Source organism: Larimichthys crocea, chromosome XXII, assembly GCF_000972845.2.
Source record: "Larimichthys crocea isolate SSNF chromosome XXII, L_crocea_2.0, whole genome shotgun sequence".
In the NCBI taxonomy this organism is placed as follows: domain Eukaryota; kingdom Metazoa; phylum Chordata; class Actinopteri; family Sciaenidae; genus Larimichthys; species Larimichthys crocea.
The window spans coordinates 18,123,428-18,136,726 of NC_040032.1; the positions used below are offsets into that span (position 1 = coordinate 18,123,428).

Consider the following 13,299-nt stretch of genomic DNA (forward strand, 5'->3'; position numbering starts at 1 on the left):
GTTTCTTTGAAACTGAGAAGTGAATAAAGTGTCACAATGATCAGATGATACAGATGTTGTAATCCTTTAATTTGGACACTAGATGGTGTCATTCAATTCAACCTCAGATGATATCAGGTAAAAATAAGAGCAACTTCATGTTTCTGTGTGTACTGACCATAAGCAGCAGTCAGCAGTGTTGTAGGTATGAAGGTGATGAAGAACGCTCTCACTGCATTTCCAATGATGCTCGGCAGTCTGTTTACCTGCTGCTCCTGCTGGACAGGTGTACTCCCCGTCTGTCAACACGCAATAATAAAAATGTCAAAATGACTTCAGAAGAGTTAAATCCTGTAACTCTAAACATGTCACAGAGATGTCACACAGAAATGAAAAGAGTACAGAAGGGGTGAGTCACAACAGCGGTTTCCAGGAGACACAACTAAGCGATAAAACATGTCTTTTGTGATTGTGGTTTGTGGCTCATGAAGCTGCTGAAGTTGACCATCCGTCATTTTCAGAGCAAGAGCAAACTTTGCAAATTTGTTACTAACCAAGTGTTAGCTGTTAAAGCAAAACTGTGTATCCGTTGTCATGTTAATGCTGCACTGACTTTTAGCCATTGGAGATGATTGGCTGTTAGTAAAGTTGTCGACTTGCTAGTTATTGATCATAAGTGTGGTATAATCATAACATACATGTGCAGCTGTCCATATTTACAACAGTGGTATTACAGTGCGGCAACAAATCACAACAAATACCAGTTTCTATGTAATGTTGGTTTAACCTTGTATTAGCTTTTTGCTGATTTCTAGCCAACCAGTTCAAATATTATTATTTAAATTACAAAAGTTACTGACCTCCTGAACCTGTGTCACCGTGGACTCTGTGGGTCTGTTGCTTGTGGCATCACTTCCTCTCCATGTCGTCAGTACTGTGATAGTTTTTGTGAGGAGGGCCGACAAACAGGAAACACAGAGTTTCAAACTGAACTAAAAGAACTCTTTTTGAATTATTTTTTTCTCCTGCACTAACTTTATAATTCATGAAAAATAATCTCACCTCCTTTGATGTTCAAATCAATGTGATGTTTTTCATCATTGAACAATCCGTATACGAGCACTCTGCATCCATACCGTCCAGCATCTGAGTCTGTGAGGTTCAGTATCGTTAGAGAAACATTACCGTCATCCAGTCGTCCTAGTAACTGATACCTGCTGGAAACTCTTTCTTCCACTTTGTATCCGTCTGTGGAGATGAGCTGGTTTTTACAGCCTCCTGATTTTGGAAGATCTCCTCGACCCCAACAGATCGGCTGCGGTTTGTGATACTTGATGTCATATTTACATGACAGAGTGACATTCTGACCTTCATAACCAACAACAGGGCTGCTTCCACATTCACTGACTGCGAAGACAGAAAAGTTTTTAAAATCGTGAATATTAACATTTATCAGTAATATAAACAGAAGCATTGAATTGTTGCTGTTATTCTTCCTTTATTGATCTGTTCTCGCTTTTATATGAAGTAAAGACACGAAAGACACCATATCTACTAATAGTCATAAAAAAACTAAATAAAGTTAAAGAGTTTAAATAAAGTTAAAGTACCTGTGAGCAGCAGCAGCGTCATCAGCATCCTGGTTACACTCTTCATGATCAAACTGAAACTATCACATTTCATATTCACACATATTTAACGTCTTCAGTTCTACACTGTAAAAAATTACCAACTTTCAAACTGTGTAATGTGTTTTTATGTTCCTTTGTGTGGTGTTGATGAGGAAATCTTCATTTACATGATAAAGAGTTTTTTTCTGGTAAAAAGAGAAATAAAAATATATAATAAGATTTTTTCTCTGTGTATTTATATGATTATTTATGTTGTTATCATCTTTCACAGAATATTTAAACTGTACTCAGTAAGGTTTCGCATGTCAGCACCCAATAATGTCTTACTACACTTGTTATGACCTTTGAAATATTTTGAGTTTGTTATATACTTATGCTCATATTGACTAATTACTCTCTAATTAGTCTCTGAAATATACATCTGACACTAGAGCTTTGAGATCAAACCTAATACTTTGTCAAACATTTTATATTTTCCAGCTTCTCTGCAGGTGAAGTTAAAAAATTAAAAGGAGACATTAGTGAGATGTTTTCAAAAATTTATGTTGACATATTCAGACTTTGTGCAAATATTTCAAGTCTGTTTTTAGAGAAGAAGAGGAAGAGATACTTTATTAATCCCTCAAAGGGGAAAGAATTTTTTCACTCCGTTTATTTACATGCATTTTAACCCCCGAAATACAACCACACACACATACAAGGGCTCATAGACATGCAATGTGGAGAGAGATGATGGATTGATTGGCGGCAACGCAGAGCAGCGAGCAGTAGGGGGGTTCGGTGCCTTGCTCAAGGGCTCCTCTGGTTCCGGAAATCTCTACACAGGGCTGTCCTCCTCCTCTTCTTCCACTGATTGGCTGAGCCTCCTGCCAGTTTCTGTTCTTGAATTAGTCCTCAAAACTGTGGCAGACTGTCGTTTCTTTGAAACTGAGAAGTGAATAAAGTGTCACAATGATCAGATGATACAGATGTTGTAATCCTTTAATTTGGACACTAGATGGTGTCATTCAATTCAACCTCAGATGATATCAGGTAAAAATAAGAGCAACTTCATGTTTCTGTGTGTACTGACCATAAGCAGCAGTCAGCAGTGTTGTAGGTATGAAGGTGATGAAGAACGCTCTCACTGCATTTCCAATGATGCTCGGCAGTCTGTTTACCTGCTGCTCCTGCTGGACAGGTGTACTCCCCGTCTGTCAACACGCAATAATAAAAATGTCAAAATGACTTCAGAAGAGTTAAATCCTGTAACTCTAAACATGTCACAGAGATGTCACACAAAAATGAAAAGAGCACAGAAGGCGTGAGTAACAACAGCGGTTTCCAGGAGACACAACTAAGCGATAAAACATGTCTTTTGTGATTGTGGTTTGTGGCTCATGAAGCTGCTGAAGTTGACCATCCGTCATTTTCAGAGCAAGAGCAAACTTTGCAAATTTGTTACTAACCAATTGTTAGCTGTTAAAGCAACACTGTGTATCCGTTGTCATGTTAATGCTGCACTGACTTTTAGCCATTGGAGATGATTGGCTGTTAGCAAAGTTGTTGACTTGCTAGTTATTGATCATAAGTGTAGTATAATCATAACATGTGCAGCTGTCCATATTTACAACAGTGGTATTACAGTGCGGCAACAAATCACAACAAATACCAGTTTCTATGTAATGTTGGTTTAACCTTGTATTAGCTTTTTGCTGATTTCTAGCCAACCAGTTCAAATAATATTTTAAATGACAAAAGTTACTGACCTCCTGAAGCTGTGTCACCGTGGACTTTGTGGGTCCATTGCTTGTGACACCACTTCCTCTCCATGTCGTCAGTACTGTGATAGTTTTTGTGGGGAGAGCTGACAAACAGGAAACACAGAGTTTCAAACTGAACTAAAAGAACTTTTATTTTCTTCTCCTGCACAAACTTTATAATACACAAAAAGGAATCTCACCTCCTTCGATGATCAAATCAATGTGATGTTTTTCATCATTGAACAATCCAGATTGGTGCACTCTACATCCGTACCGTCCAGCATCGGGATCTGTGACCCTCAATATTGTCAGAGAAACATCACCTTCATCCAGTCGACCCTGTAACCGATACTTGCTGGAAACTCTTGTTTTCACTTTGTATCCGTCTGTGGAGATAAGCTGGTTTTTACAGCCACCTGTGTTTGGAAGATCTCCTCGACCCCAACAGATTGATTGCGGTTTGTGATGCTTGATGTCATATTTACATGACAGAGTGACACTTTGACCTTCATGTCCAACAACAGAAACTGTGAGGATGCCACATTCACTGACTGCGAAGACAGAAAAGTTTCAAAAATCCTGAATATTAACATTTATGAGTAATATAAACAGAGGCATTCAATTGTTGCTGTTATTTTTCCTTTATTGATCTGTTCTCGCTTTTATATAAAGTAAAGACACGAAAGACACCATATCTACTCATATTCATAAAAAACTAAAAGTTAAATAAAGTTAAAGTACCTGCGAGGAGCAGCAGCAGCAGCAGCAGCATCCTGGTTACACTCTTCATGATGAAACTGAAACTACCACATTTCCGACCAACACATATTTAACCTGTGCTCCATTCTACACTGTACAAAATGACCGTACAGCTGAAGTAATTAATTTTTGGGAGATATAATCACAATGTGTTATTTAAAGAAAATATACAAAATAAATCTCCACAGTTTTGGTGATTATTTAAATTACACTGCGTCTGTACTGTCCAGCATCTGTGACTGTGATGCGTTCAGTATTCAGTCTGTGAAGATGAGCCTGCTGGTACAGCCTGATAATGGAAGATTTCCTTGACCTCAACAGATCATTGTAGGGTTGTTGTTCTTTATGTCATATTTACATGACTGAGTGACACTCTGACCGCCATGACCAACCACAACTGTCCTGCCACATTTGCTGACTGTGAAGACAGATAAGTTAATATTATTAATATAGCTAATATTTATCAGTAATACAAGCAGAAGCATTGAATTGTTGCTGTAATTCTTCCTTTATTTGTCTGTTCGATCTCTCTCTCATATGAAGTAATTACACGAAAGACACAATTTCTACTTATATTTATATAAAATCTAAATAAAGTTAAAAAGTTTAAATAAAGTTAAAGTACCTGTGAGGAGCAGAAGCAGCATAATCTTGCTTAAAGTCTTCATAGTCAAACTGAAACTTTCACTGTCACACAAACAATTAACCTGCTAAGTCATCAACACTGCACTCTACACTGTAAAAAAAAGATTAAGCTAAGTCAATAAGTCATTTTAATAGATATATTAAAACACATACATAAACACAAGTCACAAAACAAACATATTAAAGAGAAACTGATAACTCAACAAACAGCAGGACTATGACTATGTACTGGCACACGTATGACTATTTACTGATGAACAGTGAATATAAAAGTTATTCTGAACACTGTATTCATCTGACAGAGGTCACAAAATGTAAAACAGATGATGCAGCTGTGCCTCACATCGTATTCAACTAAATGAATAAAGGACCTAATTTCTCACTGTTCATGTTTTCTTCTTAGGTTTATATTACTTTCTTATTGACCTGAAGCATACACCAGTATCAGTACATTTTAGTTTCTATGATAAGTTCAGAATTAGTGGTCTGTGGCTGGGCTTGTTTCTACTTCTACTTCCTGATATCAGTACATTGTAGTTTCTATCATGAGTTAAACTGAGTGTCTCAGAGTTTTTTATTCTCTGCAATCCGTCCAATTTCTTTCTATTTCTTGTGTAAATATGGTTTTATTACATTCAGTCATTTAAATTTTGTTACATTTAGTCCTTCCGTCCATCTCCTCCCGCTTTATCCGGATTCGGGTCGCGGGGGCAGCAGCTTCAGCAGGGAAGCCCAGACTTCCCTCTCCCTGGCCACTTCTCCCTGGGACATAGTCCCTCCAGCGTGTCCTGGGTCTTCCCCGGGGCCGCCTCCCGGAGGGACGTGGATTTTAATGCAACTTAGGGTCATGACATATAGCAGTATACATATAGTACGTATAGCAGCGGCAATAGAATGTACTCTTCATCCTGATGATGACAGACTGCTTTAAATTTATCCTCAGCACTCCACCATGTAAAACTGTCTTATTTAATGACATTTCAGTCCTGTACTGTGTATGTGTGTATATGTATACAAATGAACTCAATGAGTAAAAGTCGTGTAACTTTATTTATTACCAGCTCTTTTTTTATCATTTACATTTTTGAATGATTTTAATTGATTGATGTGTGTTTGGTAGTAAAAGTCACAATTAAATAACTGAAGAATACAACTTTATTATTGAAATCTCTACACAGGGCTGCCCTCCTCCTCTTCCACTGATTGGCTGAGCCTCCTGCCAGTTTTTGGTCTTGAATTAGTCCTCAAAACTGTGGCAGACTGTGCTTTCTTTGAAACTGAGAAATTAATAAAGTGTCACAATGATCAGATGATACTAATGTTGTAGTCTTTTGATTTGGCCAGACAGGGTCATTCAATTCAATCTCAGATGATATCAGATAAAAATATGACAAACCCATGTTTCTGTGTGTACTGACCGTAAGCAGCAGTCAGCAGTGTTCCAAGTATGAAGGTGATGAAGAACGCTCTAACTGCACATCCAATGACAGTCAGCAGACTGTTTACCTGCTGCTCCTGCTGGACAGGTGTACTCCACATCTGTCAACGCACAATAAGGATGATATCATAATCACTTCAGGAGAGAATTACAAGTAAAAGTAAAGAAAAAATACGGCAAACACTAGCATAAAATAACAGATTTTAAATCATTCCACTGATCTTTTTTTTTTTTTTTTGTCAATTTGAGTTGTCACCTTGGACACTGTAGGTCTATTTTCCATGACATCACTTCCTCCACATGTGGTCTGTACTGCAGTGGTACTTGCGGGCAGAGCTGACAAACAGGAAACACAAAGTTAAACTAAAATGAACGGCTGAACTCAAAGAAAGACTTTTATTTTATTCATCTTGCATAAACTTTATTATCTATAAGAAATTTCTCCTTTCCTTTGTCTTTTCTTGATGATCAAATCAATGTGATGTTTTTCATCATTGAACCATCCAGGTATATCCACTCTGCATCCATACTGTCCAGTATCTATGACTGTGAGTTTCAGTATTGTCAGAGAAACATCACCTTCATTCAGTTGTCCTAGTAACTGATACCTGCTAGAAAGTCTTTCTTTCACTTTGTATCCGTCTGTGGAGATGAGCTGGTTGTTGCAGCCTGATAATGGAACATCTCCTCGACCCCAACAGATCGGCCGTGGATTGTTATACTTGATGTCATATCGACATGGCAGAGTGACGCTTTGACCTTCATGACCAACAACAACTGTGCTTCTGTCACATTCGCTGACTGTGAAGACAGAAATGTTTTTGAATCCTAGGGCTGATGTGGGTTTCTACAAATGAAACCCACATCAGCCCCAAGAATTTATATTTATCAGTCATCGAAGCATTGAAATATTGCTGTTATTCTTCATTTATCTGTTTATAGTACATACATGAAAGACACCATATCTACTATTTACAGTATATAAAGTGAAAAAAAAGTTCAAGAATTTATATAAAGTTCAAGTACCTGTAAGCAACAGCAGCATCATCCTACCAAAAGTCTTCATGGTAAAACTTGACTCTCAGAGTTTCAAACACATATTTAACCCACTGAGTCATCAACGCTTTTTTTACTTGACCTCAAACAGAAGTCAATAAGGTTTCTGATATCACATAGTACATTGTAGTTTCTACACGTTATGAGTTGAACTAAGTGTCTCAGAGTTTTTTATACTTATGCAGTCCATCTGATTTCTTGGTATTTCTTGTGCCCTTGTGGTTTAATGACTTCCTGTTAACTGTGTTTAATTTGCCGCTTCCTACTGAGGCCTTAAAGGGGCCATTTCAGTAAAGACACAGACTGACATGTGGCAACAAATATCTGCAGTTGTTGTTGAGACAGATTAAAAACATAACCAATCATTACCTTGTTTTGCACTAATATTTAATTATTTATTCATTACCATGACAGGCATTTTACTAGTATGACATTTTTCTATTTTATGACATTTTACTACCTGGTGTTTTTGAAAGACAGTTGAGTGAATGTATGTATGTATGCAGGGCATGTGAAATGACTGATAGGCTTTGTGCAATGTGTGTATGTGCTATGCGTTTTTGCTGTTGCTGTTGTTGTGCTGATATGTTGGTTTTGTGTGATGTGTTACATGTATATGCTGCTGGACACCTTAATTTCCTTCGGGATCAATAAAGTATCTCTATCTCTATCTATCTGAATTGGAGATATCTTGACTTGACATTTCCCACAATGCCACTGCACAGTGTTGGTGGAGTATGGATTTTCTGTCCTCTTCCCACCACTGGCCGATATCCAGCACTGACAGTGTCACAGAGGGACATCTGATCAGGACCTTTACACCTCTATGGGGACCTAAACTATTCCATGAGGTCCAGGGTTGAGCTAGGAACCATCTGAAGAGATGGGGATACATTTTTCAGATGTAGATGTGGCAGAATATTTCTACAGTCACTGAACAGTTTCAGCAACAGTATGCAAACATGTGCAGAGGCATTTCATTGAGTTTGACTAACATTTCATGAAAAATACAATATGTGCAAAAGCATTAAAAAGGAATGGTGCACAGGGATGATCTGAGCTTTGAATAAAGATGTGTGTAATATACCGTTAATTCAGCTCCATTCTCCTTTTTTTGTGTAGTTTTTCATTGTAGGACAAAGGGAGTGAACAATTCTGTTGACATCGTCATTGTGTAAAGTTAATTTTTCTTCAACTGAATTTTACAGTTTTCTTACAGCACCTTAATATCTACAAAAACTTGTGACCCATTGTGGAGCTTTGGCAACCCCTGGTGGCAGTCAGGACCCATTTTATGTAGACCAGTGGTGTCAAGTGAAATAGTTGTGTGCCTGAACAGACCCACTGATGAAGTCTAAAAAAATAAAGATATGCTTTGTGTTTGATGAACTGGTCATATTAATTTACAATGTTAGAGTGTTGTTTATAATAATTATTAAACTACATTTAGCTGCTGTTTTATCAAAAGCAACTTAATAGGGGAACAAAATCAAGGTACAGTATGACAAGGACATGTACTCCCATAAAATAAAGTGACAGTTGTAGGATAAATTTAGCATGTCCAGTTGTTGGTAGTGCTATGGTAGAGAGAAATGCCCCTGATCTAGTACAAACTGATAGTTTAGAGTTCCCTGAGTGTATAGTTTGACAGAGCCAGGTGTAATGCAGTAATTTCACTGGCACTAAGTCGTGAAATCAAACTGGATGTGACCCTTCAATTTATGAGATAAATATCTGAACTATGCAAACATTCATAACTATAAATACCTGGATCATGAGAACAGTAACACCTTTAGAAGCTGTGGTGGCTCTTAAAAGAGCCTTTGATGCATAGAATGCTGGGTTTAAGATAGCCACTTTACTTCTTGGCCTTCTTGGGTGCAGTTTTCTTCGTTGGGGTCTTCTTTGCTGGCTTTGTCTTTTTGGGGGCCACCTTCTTGGGGGTCTTCTTCACTGTACTTTTCTTGGCAACCTTCTTCGGAGACTTCTTGGGTGTAGCTTTCTTCACTGCAACTTTCTTGGTGGCTGCTTTCTTAGCTGCGGTCTTCTTGGCTGCTGGTTTTTTAGCTGCTGCTGCTTTCTTTGCTGCCGGTTTCTTTGCTGCTGGTTTCTTTGCAGCAACTTTCTTGACTGCTGGTTTCTTTGCTTTAACCGCTTTCTTGGGTTTTGGCGCCGACTTAGCCAGTTTGAAAGAGCCAGCGGCTCCAATCCCGGTAGCCTTGGTCAGGACGCCCGCATCTACCATCTTGACAATGGTCAGGTTAATGCGCTTCTTGTTCTTTACCACATCGTAACCTTTAGCGGCCAGTCCCTTCTTAATCGCGGACAAGGAAGCCCCCTTACGGTTGTTGGACTCAGCCACAACATCGGTGATGAGTTTCCGAAGGGATGGTCCGTCCTTCTTAACCTTGGGAGTTGCCTTCTTCTTTGGGGCTTTGGCCGGGGGAGCTGCTGGTGCTTCTTCTGCCATGTCTGCCTCTGCTCGGTGTGTGTTGGTCTCTGCTGTGTCGGTGTGAAGTTGTCCCCGCTGTGTTCTAGAGGCGGGCCTTATAACACACATGAGAACCGTGGAGAGTCAACTCTCACAGCCGCTCCGTTGCCCTGCTCTCATGTGGCGACACTTGTGTTTTCTCCTCCACATTTACGGGCTAAAATTCACAGAAAATGAACGTTTTTGGTCAGAAATGTTGTCGTGTCAGTGAGAAAACATTCTTCCCTTCATGTTCAGGTCGTGTTTGGCTCGGAGGACTCGTTAATTAAGATTCGAGAGGCTTCAAACCTCTCTGATATACGGTGACTTTGTGCAGCGCGCAGCGAGTTTTCTTCACATTTCGTCTCTAAAACTGTCTAAAAATCATTTATATTAGTTGTGACAGCGGCGTGACAGTAAGCTAACATATGTGAGAATAGATGAAAACTGAAATCACTTCAATTGTGTGATTTATTTAGTTTTAATTAGATAGGTTTTCTGTGGAGGTAAACACACGGATGGTGCCGGTGGTTCAGGCTGTTAGACGGACTCCTGTCACAGAATGATCGCTTGGGAAAAGACTTCCCGTTTCCTCCCACCTTTACATTTAATGATTGAACTGACAACACGATTTAATAGTGTAATAATTCTCTGATTTTAGTTTCAATAAAATCACATTTCTTTGTTTTTCTTTGTAGCTTCAGTTTGTATCCAAATCGCGTTGGTCTAGGTGGGAAACGCTAAATAACACTTTTATGTATGTGATTTAATACATTTTATTTTATATTATAACATTACATTATATATTATTATATTTTAACATTTATTATTTTTTTCTAGCTGAGCTTGACTAATATTGGGAACACACAATAGTATTGGGTTTACTCTAAAGGTCACATATGAATATGGAAATGTACCTAAGACAATAGTTAAAATAAAAGGACATTTTACAGTTGTTTTTTGGTATTCATCGGTCATGACGTCATTATTTTAATCATGTACAGTATATATCCAAGTTTATATCCAGCTGTTCTTTTAATATCTGTGCAATACCTGCTCATTATAATTTATTTATCCAGTGTTCACATTTAGTCTGTTGTACATAGGTATGTATATACTGTCATGTACAGAACACATTTCATTGCTTCACCACCAGTCCAGTCTACAAATGTCTGTTAGTGTCTATAGATAGATTCACACATTTATATTTATGCACACATATATCTTTTAAATATGTATACAGTTATTTCTTTATGTTTTATGTTTATGTCTGCACCTTTTTATTTGTCATGTTCTTTGTTAAACTGTATGCCTATACCTGTATGTACAATTCAATTGTGAGCACAGTGAACCCATGTGTGTACACACACCTGGCCAATAAAGTAATTCTGACATAAATACATACATATGTACATTACTCTGCACTTTATTGCTTTAAGCACTTCTGGTCCTCTGGTTAGATGCTAAACTGCATTTTATTTTTTCTGTACATTGTGCAATGACAATCCAGTTGAATCTAATCTACATGTTCTGTAAGCAGCTGGATCAAGTCTATGTGTCAGTGGCTGTTTTCTGGCAACATCTTATCAAAAGTCATCCAACTCTGGTCAGTAATGATGGAGCATTGTGGAACTGCCTAAAATAAAAAAATAAAACATTTAATAATATATATTCCATACAGTTTTCTCTACATTTATTTTATCTTGATCCTAATTTTACTTTATATATTTAGATAAGTCTGTTTCTTATATTGTATTCTTTTTCACTGTGTACTACTGGAAATTCAATTTCCTTGAGGAAGTCATCCCAAAGGGATCAATAAAGTGCAGTCTAAGTATATGACAAGTCCAATCAGTCGTAACTCACCACCAATGAGAAGATCTGATCAAGTCACCCCCAAACAATGTCAGTGTGACAATTAAACCACCTCATAACCAACCCAATGACTGAAATTCACCACCACTTAGTTTCCCCATTTATTCATGTCTATTTTTTTTTGCACAGTGGAGTGCTGTCAAACAATAGACTTAGTTTGACTTGAGAAATTCAGCACACTTTGAGTTAATTGTTCTTACCACACAAATATAGTTAGAACACATTTTAGGGGTTTGGACAAAATTAAAATCATACCATTATTCTGTATCTCAATCATTATTCATTAAAAGTGAGGAGCTAAGTTGAAGTGTGTGGTCAATAAATTGTATATTTTACTTTTAATGTCTGCTAATGCTATTGATAATGTTGAAATAAACAGGAATATAGCATTTAGTTGAAATTGTGTGGTCCTGAAAAGGACCTTTTGTTGACAGGGACAAGTAAGTTTACTTGGAGCTGGTGTACTTGGTGACAGCCTTGGTGCCCTCAGACACGGCGTGTTTAGCCAGCTCGCCGGGAAGGAGCAGGCGGACGGCGGTCTGGATCTCCCTGGAGGTGATGGTGGAGCGCTTGTTGTAGTGAGCCAGACGGGAGGCCTCACCGGCGATACGCTCGAAGATGTCGCTCACGAAAGAGTTCATGATCCCCATAGCCTTGGATGAGATACCGGTGTCTGGGTGGACCTGCTTGAGGACTTTGTACACGTAGATGGCATAGCTCTCCTTCCTGGTCTTTCTCCTCTTCTTCTTGCCGGTCTTGGTGGCTTTAGACACGGCTTTCTTAGAGCCCTTCTTGGGTGCTTTTCCTGGTTCTCCTGGCATGATTCTCTCGAATGAGTTTTCAGAAACAGATAAATTTAACGCTCCTAAAACACTTCATTTATATGGTCTGTATGCAAATCTGAGTGTGCTGTTACTCGCACACGATTGGCTGTTTTTTGTAGACCATACTGCGCAGACACTAACCCGCCAAAAACTGCCACAAACATGTATGAGATCAACTTTATTTACATATTTACATTACATAATCACATATTAAATTATATATTGTTATAAGGTAAAATATACAACAACATGGCGTTAGTTGTATGCCCTTTAAAAAAACTGAGCACACAATGTAAACACCATTATAACCAGATAAAACCAAACAAAGACAATAGAATGAAATAGCAAATGATTTATAATAGATATAATTTGAAACATGATTCAGTCGATGTGGATGTGGAGTAGCTTTTGTGGCTCTCTTTTTCATATGTTGCACTGACAACTCTCACATATACATAATATCACATGCGACAAAAACGTACATTTTATCCCGTTATGCAGTAGTAGGTATTGTATTTGATTATCAAATGGAGAATTAGGGCAAAATTGGAGTTTGTGTTCTCACTGAGATTAGAGATTTATTCACAGTAGTCTTTAAATTAAGTGGTAGTGCACATGCACCTCTTCAGTTGTGTGGGAAGCATGAAGAGGCAACTACTTATAGTTATGCTTATTCGCTTCTGCATGGAAGTGTTCTTGGATTTGCACCTAGTAGTTTAAACATAAATTCTTTGACACCATGTACACAAAGTTTCATAGTTTTCATTGTTATGGACTTGATTCGTCTGTGTGCGGATTACACTCCTTTAGATAAGTGGGTGCCTCTTAAGAGAGCCTTTGGATTTCAGATTTGAAAGAAAAGAAAAGCGATGCATAATTA

General features: G+C 38.1%; 4 protein-coding genes across 7 annotated transcripts; all 4 read right to left on the reverse strand.

The window, feature by feature from the left end:
* Window positions 1–323: 323 nt before the first annotated feature.
* On the reverse strand, window positions 324–1,627 carry LOC113744372 (hepatitis A virus cellular receptor 1 homolog). The gene is made up of 4 exons (XM_027273753.1): window positions 1,590–1,627; window positions 1,042–1,386; window positions 840–913; window positions 324–338 (listed from the first exon to the last, which is right to left on the reverse strand). Exons 1-4 carry the CDS (start codon window positions 1,615–1,617, stop codon window positions 324–326), a joined length of 462 nt encoding a protein of 153 aa, XP_027129554.1. The 5' UTR covers window positions 1,618–1,627.
* A 517-nt stretch (window positions 1,628–2,144) lies between these two features.
* On the reverse strand, window positions 2,145–6,608 carry LOC109140924 (T-cell immunoglobulin and mucin domain-containing protein 4-like). Of its 3 annotated transcripts, XM_027273799.1 has the most exons (7): window positions 6,451–6,608; window positions 4,737–6,295; window positions 4,094–4,529; window positions 3,553–3,903; window positions 3,359–3,456; window positions 2,683–2,803; window positions 2,145–2,537 (listed from the first exon to the last, which is right to left on the reverse strand). In XM_027273799.1, exons 3-7 carry the CDS (start codon window positions 4,140–4,142, stop codon window positions 2,428–2,430), a joined length of 729 nt encoding a protein of 242 aa, XP_027129600.1. In that variant the 5' UTR covers window positions 4,143–4,529; window positions 4,737–6,295; window positions 6,451–6,608; the 3' UTR covers window positions 2,145–2,427. The 3 variants fall into 3 exon arrangements, with proteins under 3 accessions (XP_027129600.1, XP_027129599.1, XP_027129601.1); XM_027273798.1 differs by having other exon boundaries at window positions 4,094–6,295; XM_027273800.1 differs by lacking the exon at window positions 6,451–6,608 and having other exon boundaries at window positions 4,094–6,033; window positions 6,175–6,291.
* A 256-nt stretch (window positions 6,609–6,864) lies between these two features.
* LOC113744393 (histone H1-like) lies at window positions 6,865–9,787 on the reverse strand. Of its 2 annotated transcripts, none has more exons than XM_027273801.1 (2): window positions 9,018–9,787; window positions 6,865–6,995 (listed from the first exon to the last, which is right to left on the reverse strand). In XM_027273801.1, exon 1 carries the CDS (start codon window positions 9,718–9,720, stop codon window positions 9,109–9,111), a length of 612 nt encoding a protein of 203 aa, XP_027129602.1. In that variant the 5' UTR covers window positions 9,721–9,787; the 3' UTR covers window positions 6,865–6,995; window positions 9,018–9,108. The 2 variants fall into 2 exon arrangements, with proteins under 2 accessions (XP_027129602.1, XP_027129603.1); XM_027273802.1 differs by lacking the exon at window positions 6,865–6,995 and adding an exon at window positions 7,025–7,041.
* A 2,207-nt stretch (window positions 9,788–11,994) lies between these two features.
* On the reverse strand, window positions 11,995–12,431 carry LOC104935306 (histone H2B 3). The gene has a single exon (XM_010751127.3). The coding sequence runs from the start codon at window positions 12,414–12,416 to the stop codon at window positions 12,042–12,044; it is 375 nt and encodes a 124-aa protein (XP_010749429.3). The 5' UTR covers window positions 12,417–12,431; the 3' UTR covers window positions 11,995–12,041.
* Between the last annotated feature and the right edge of the window lie 868 nt (window positions 12,432–13,299).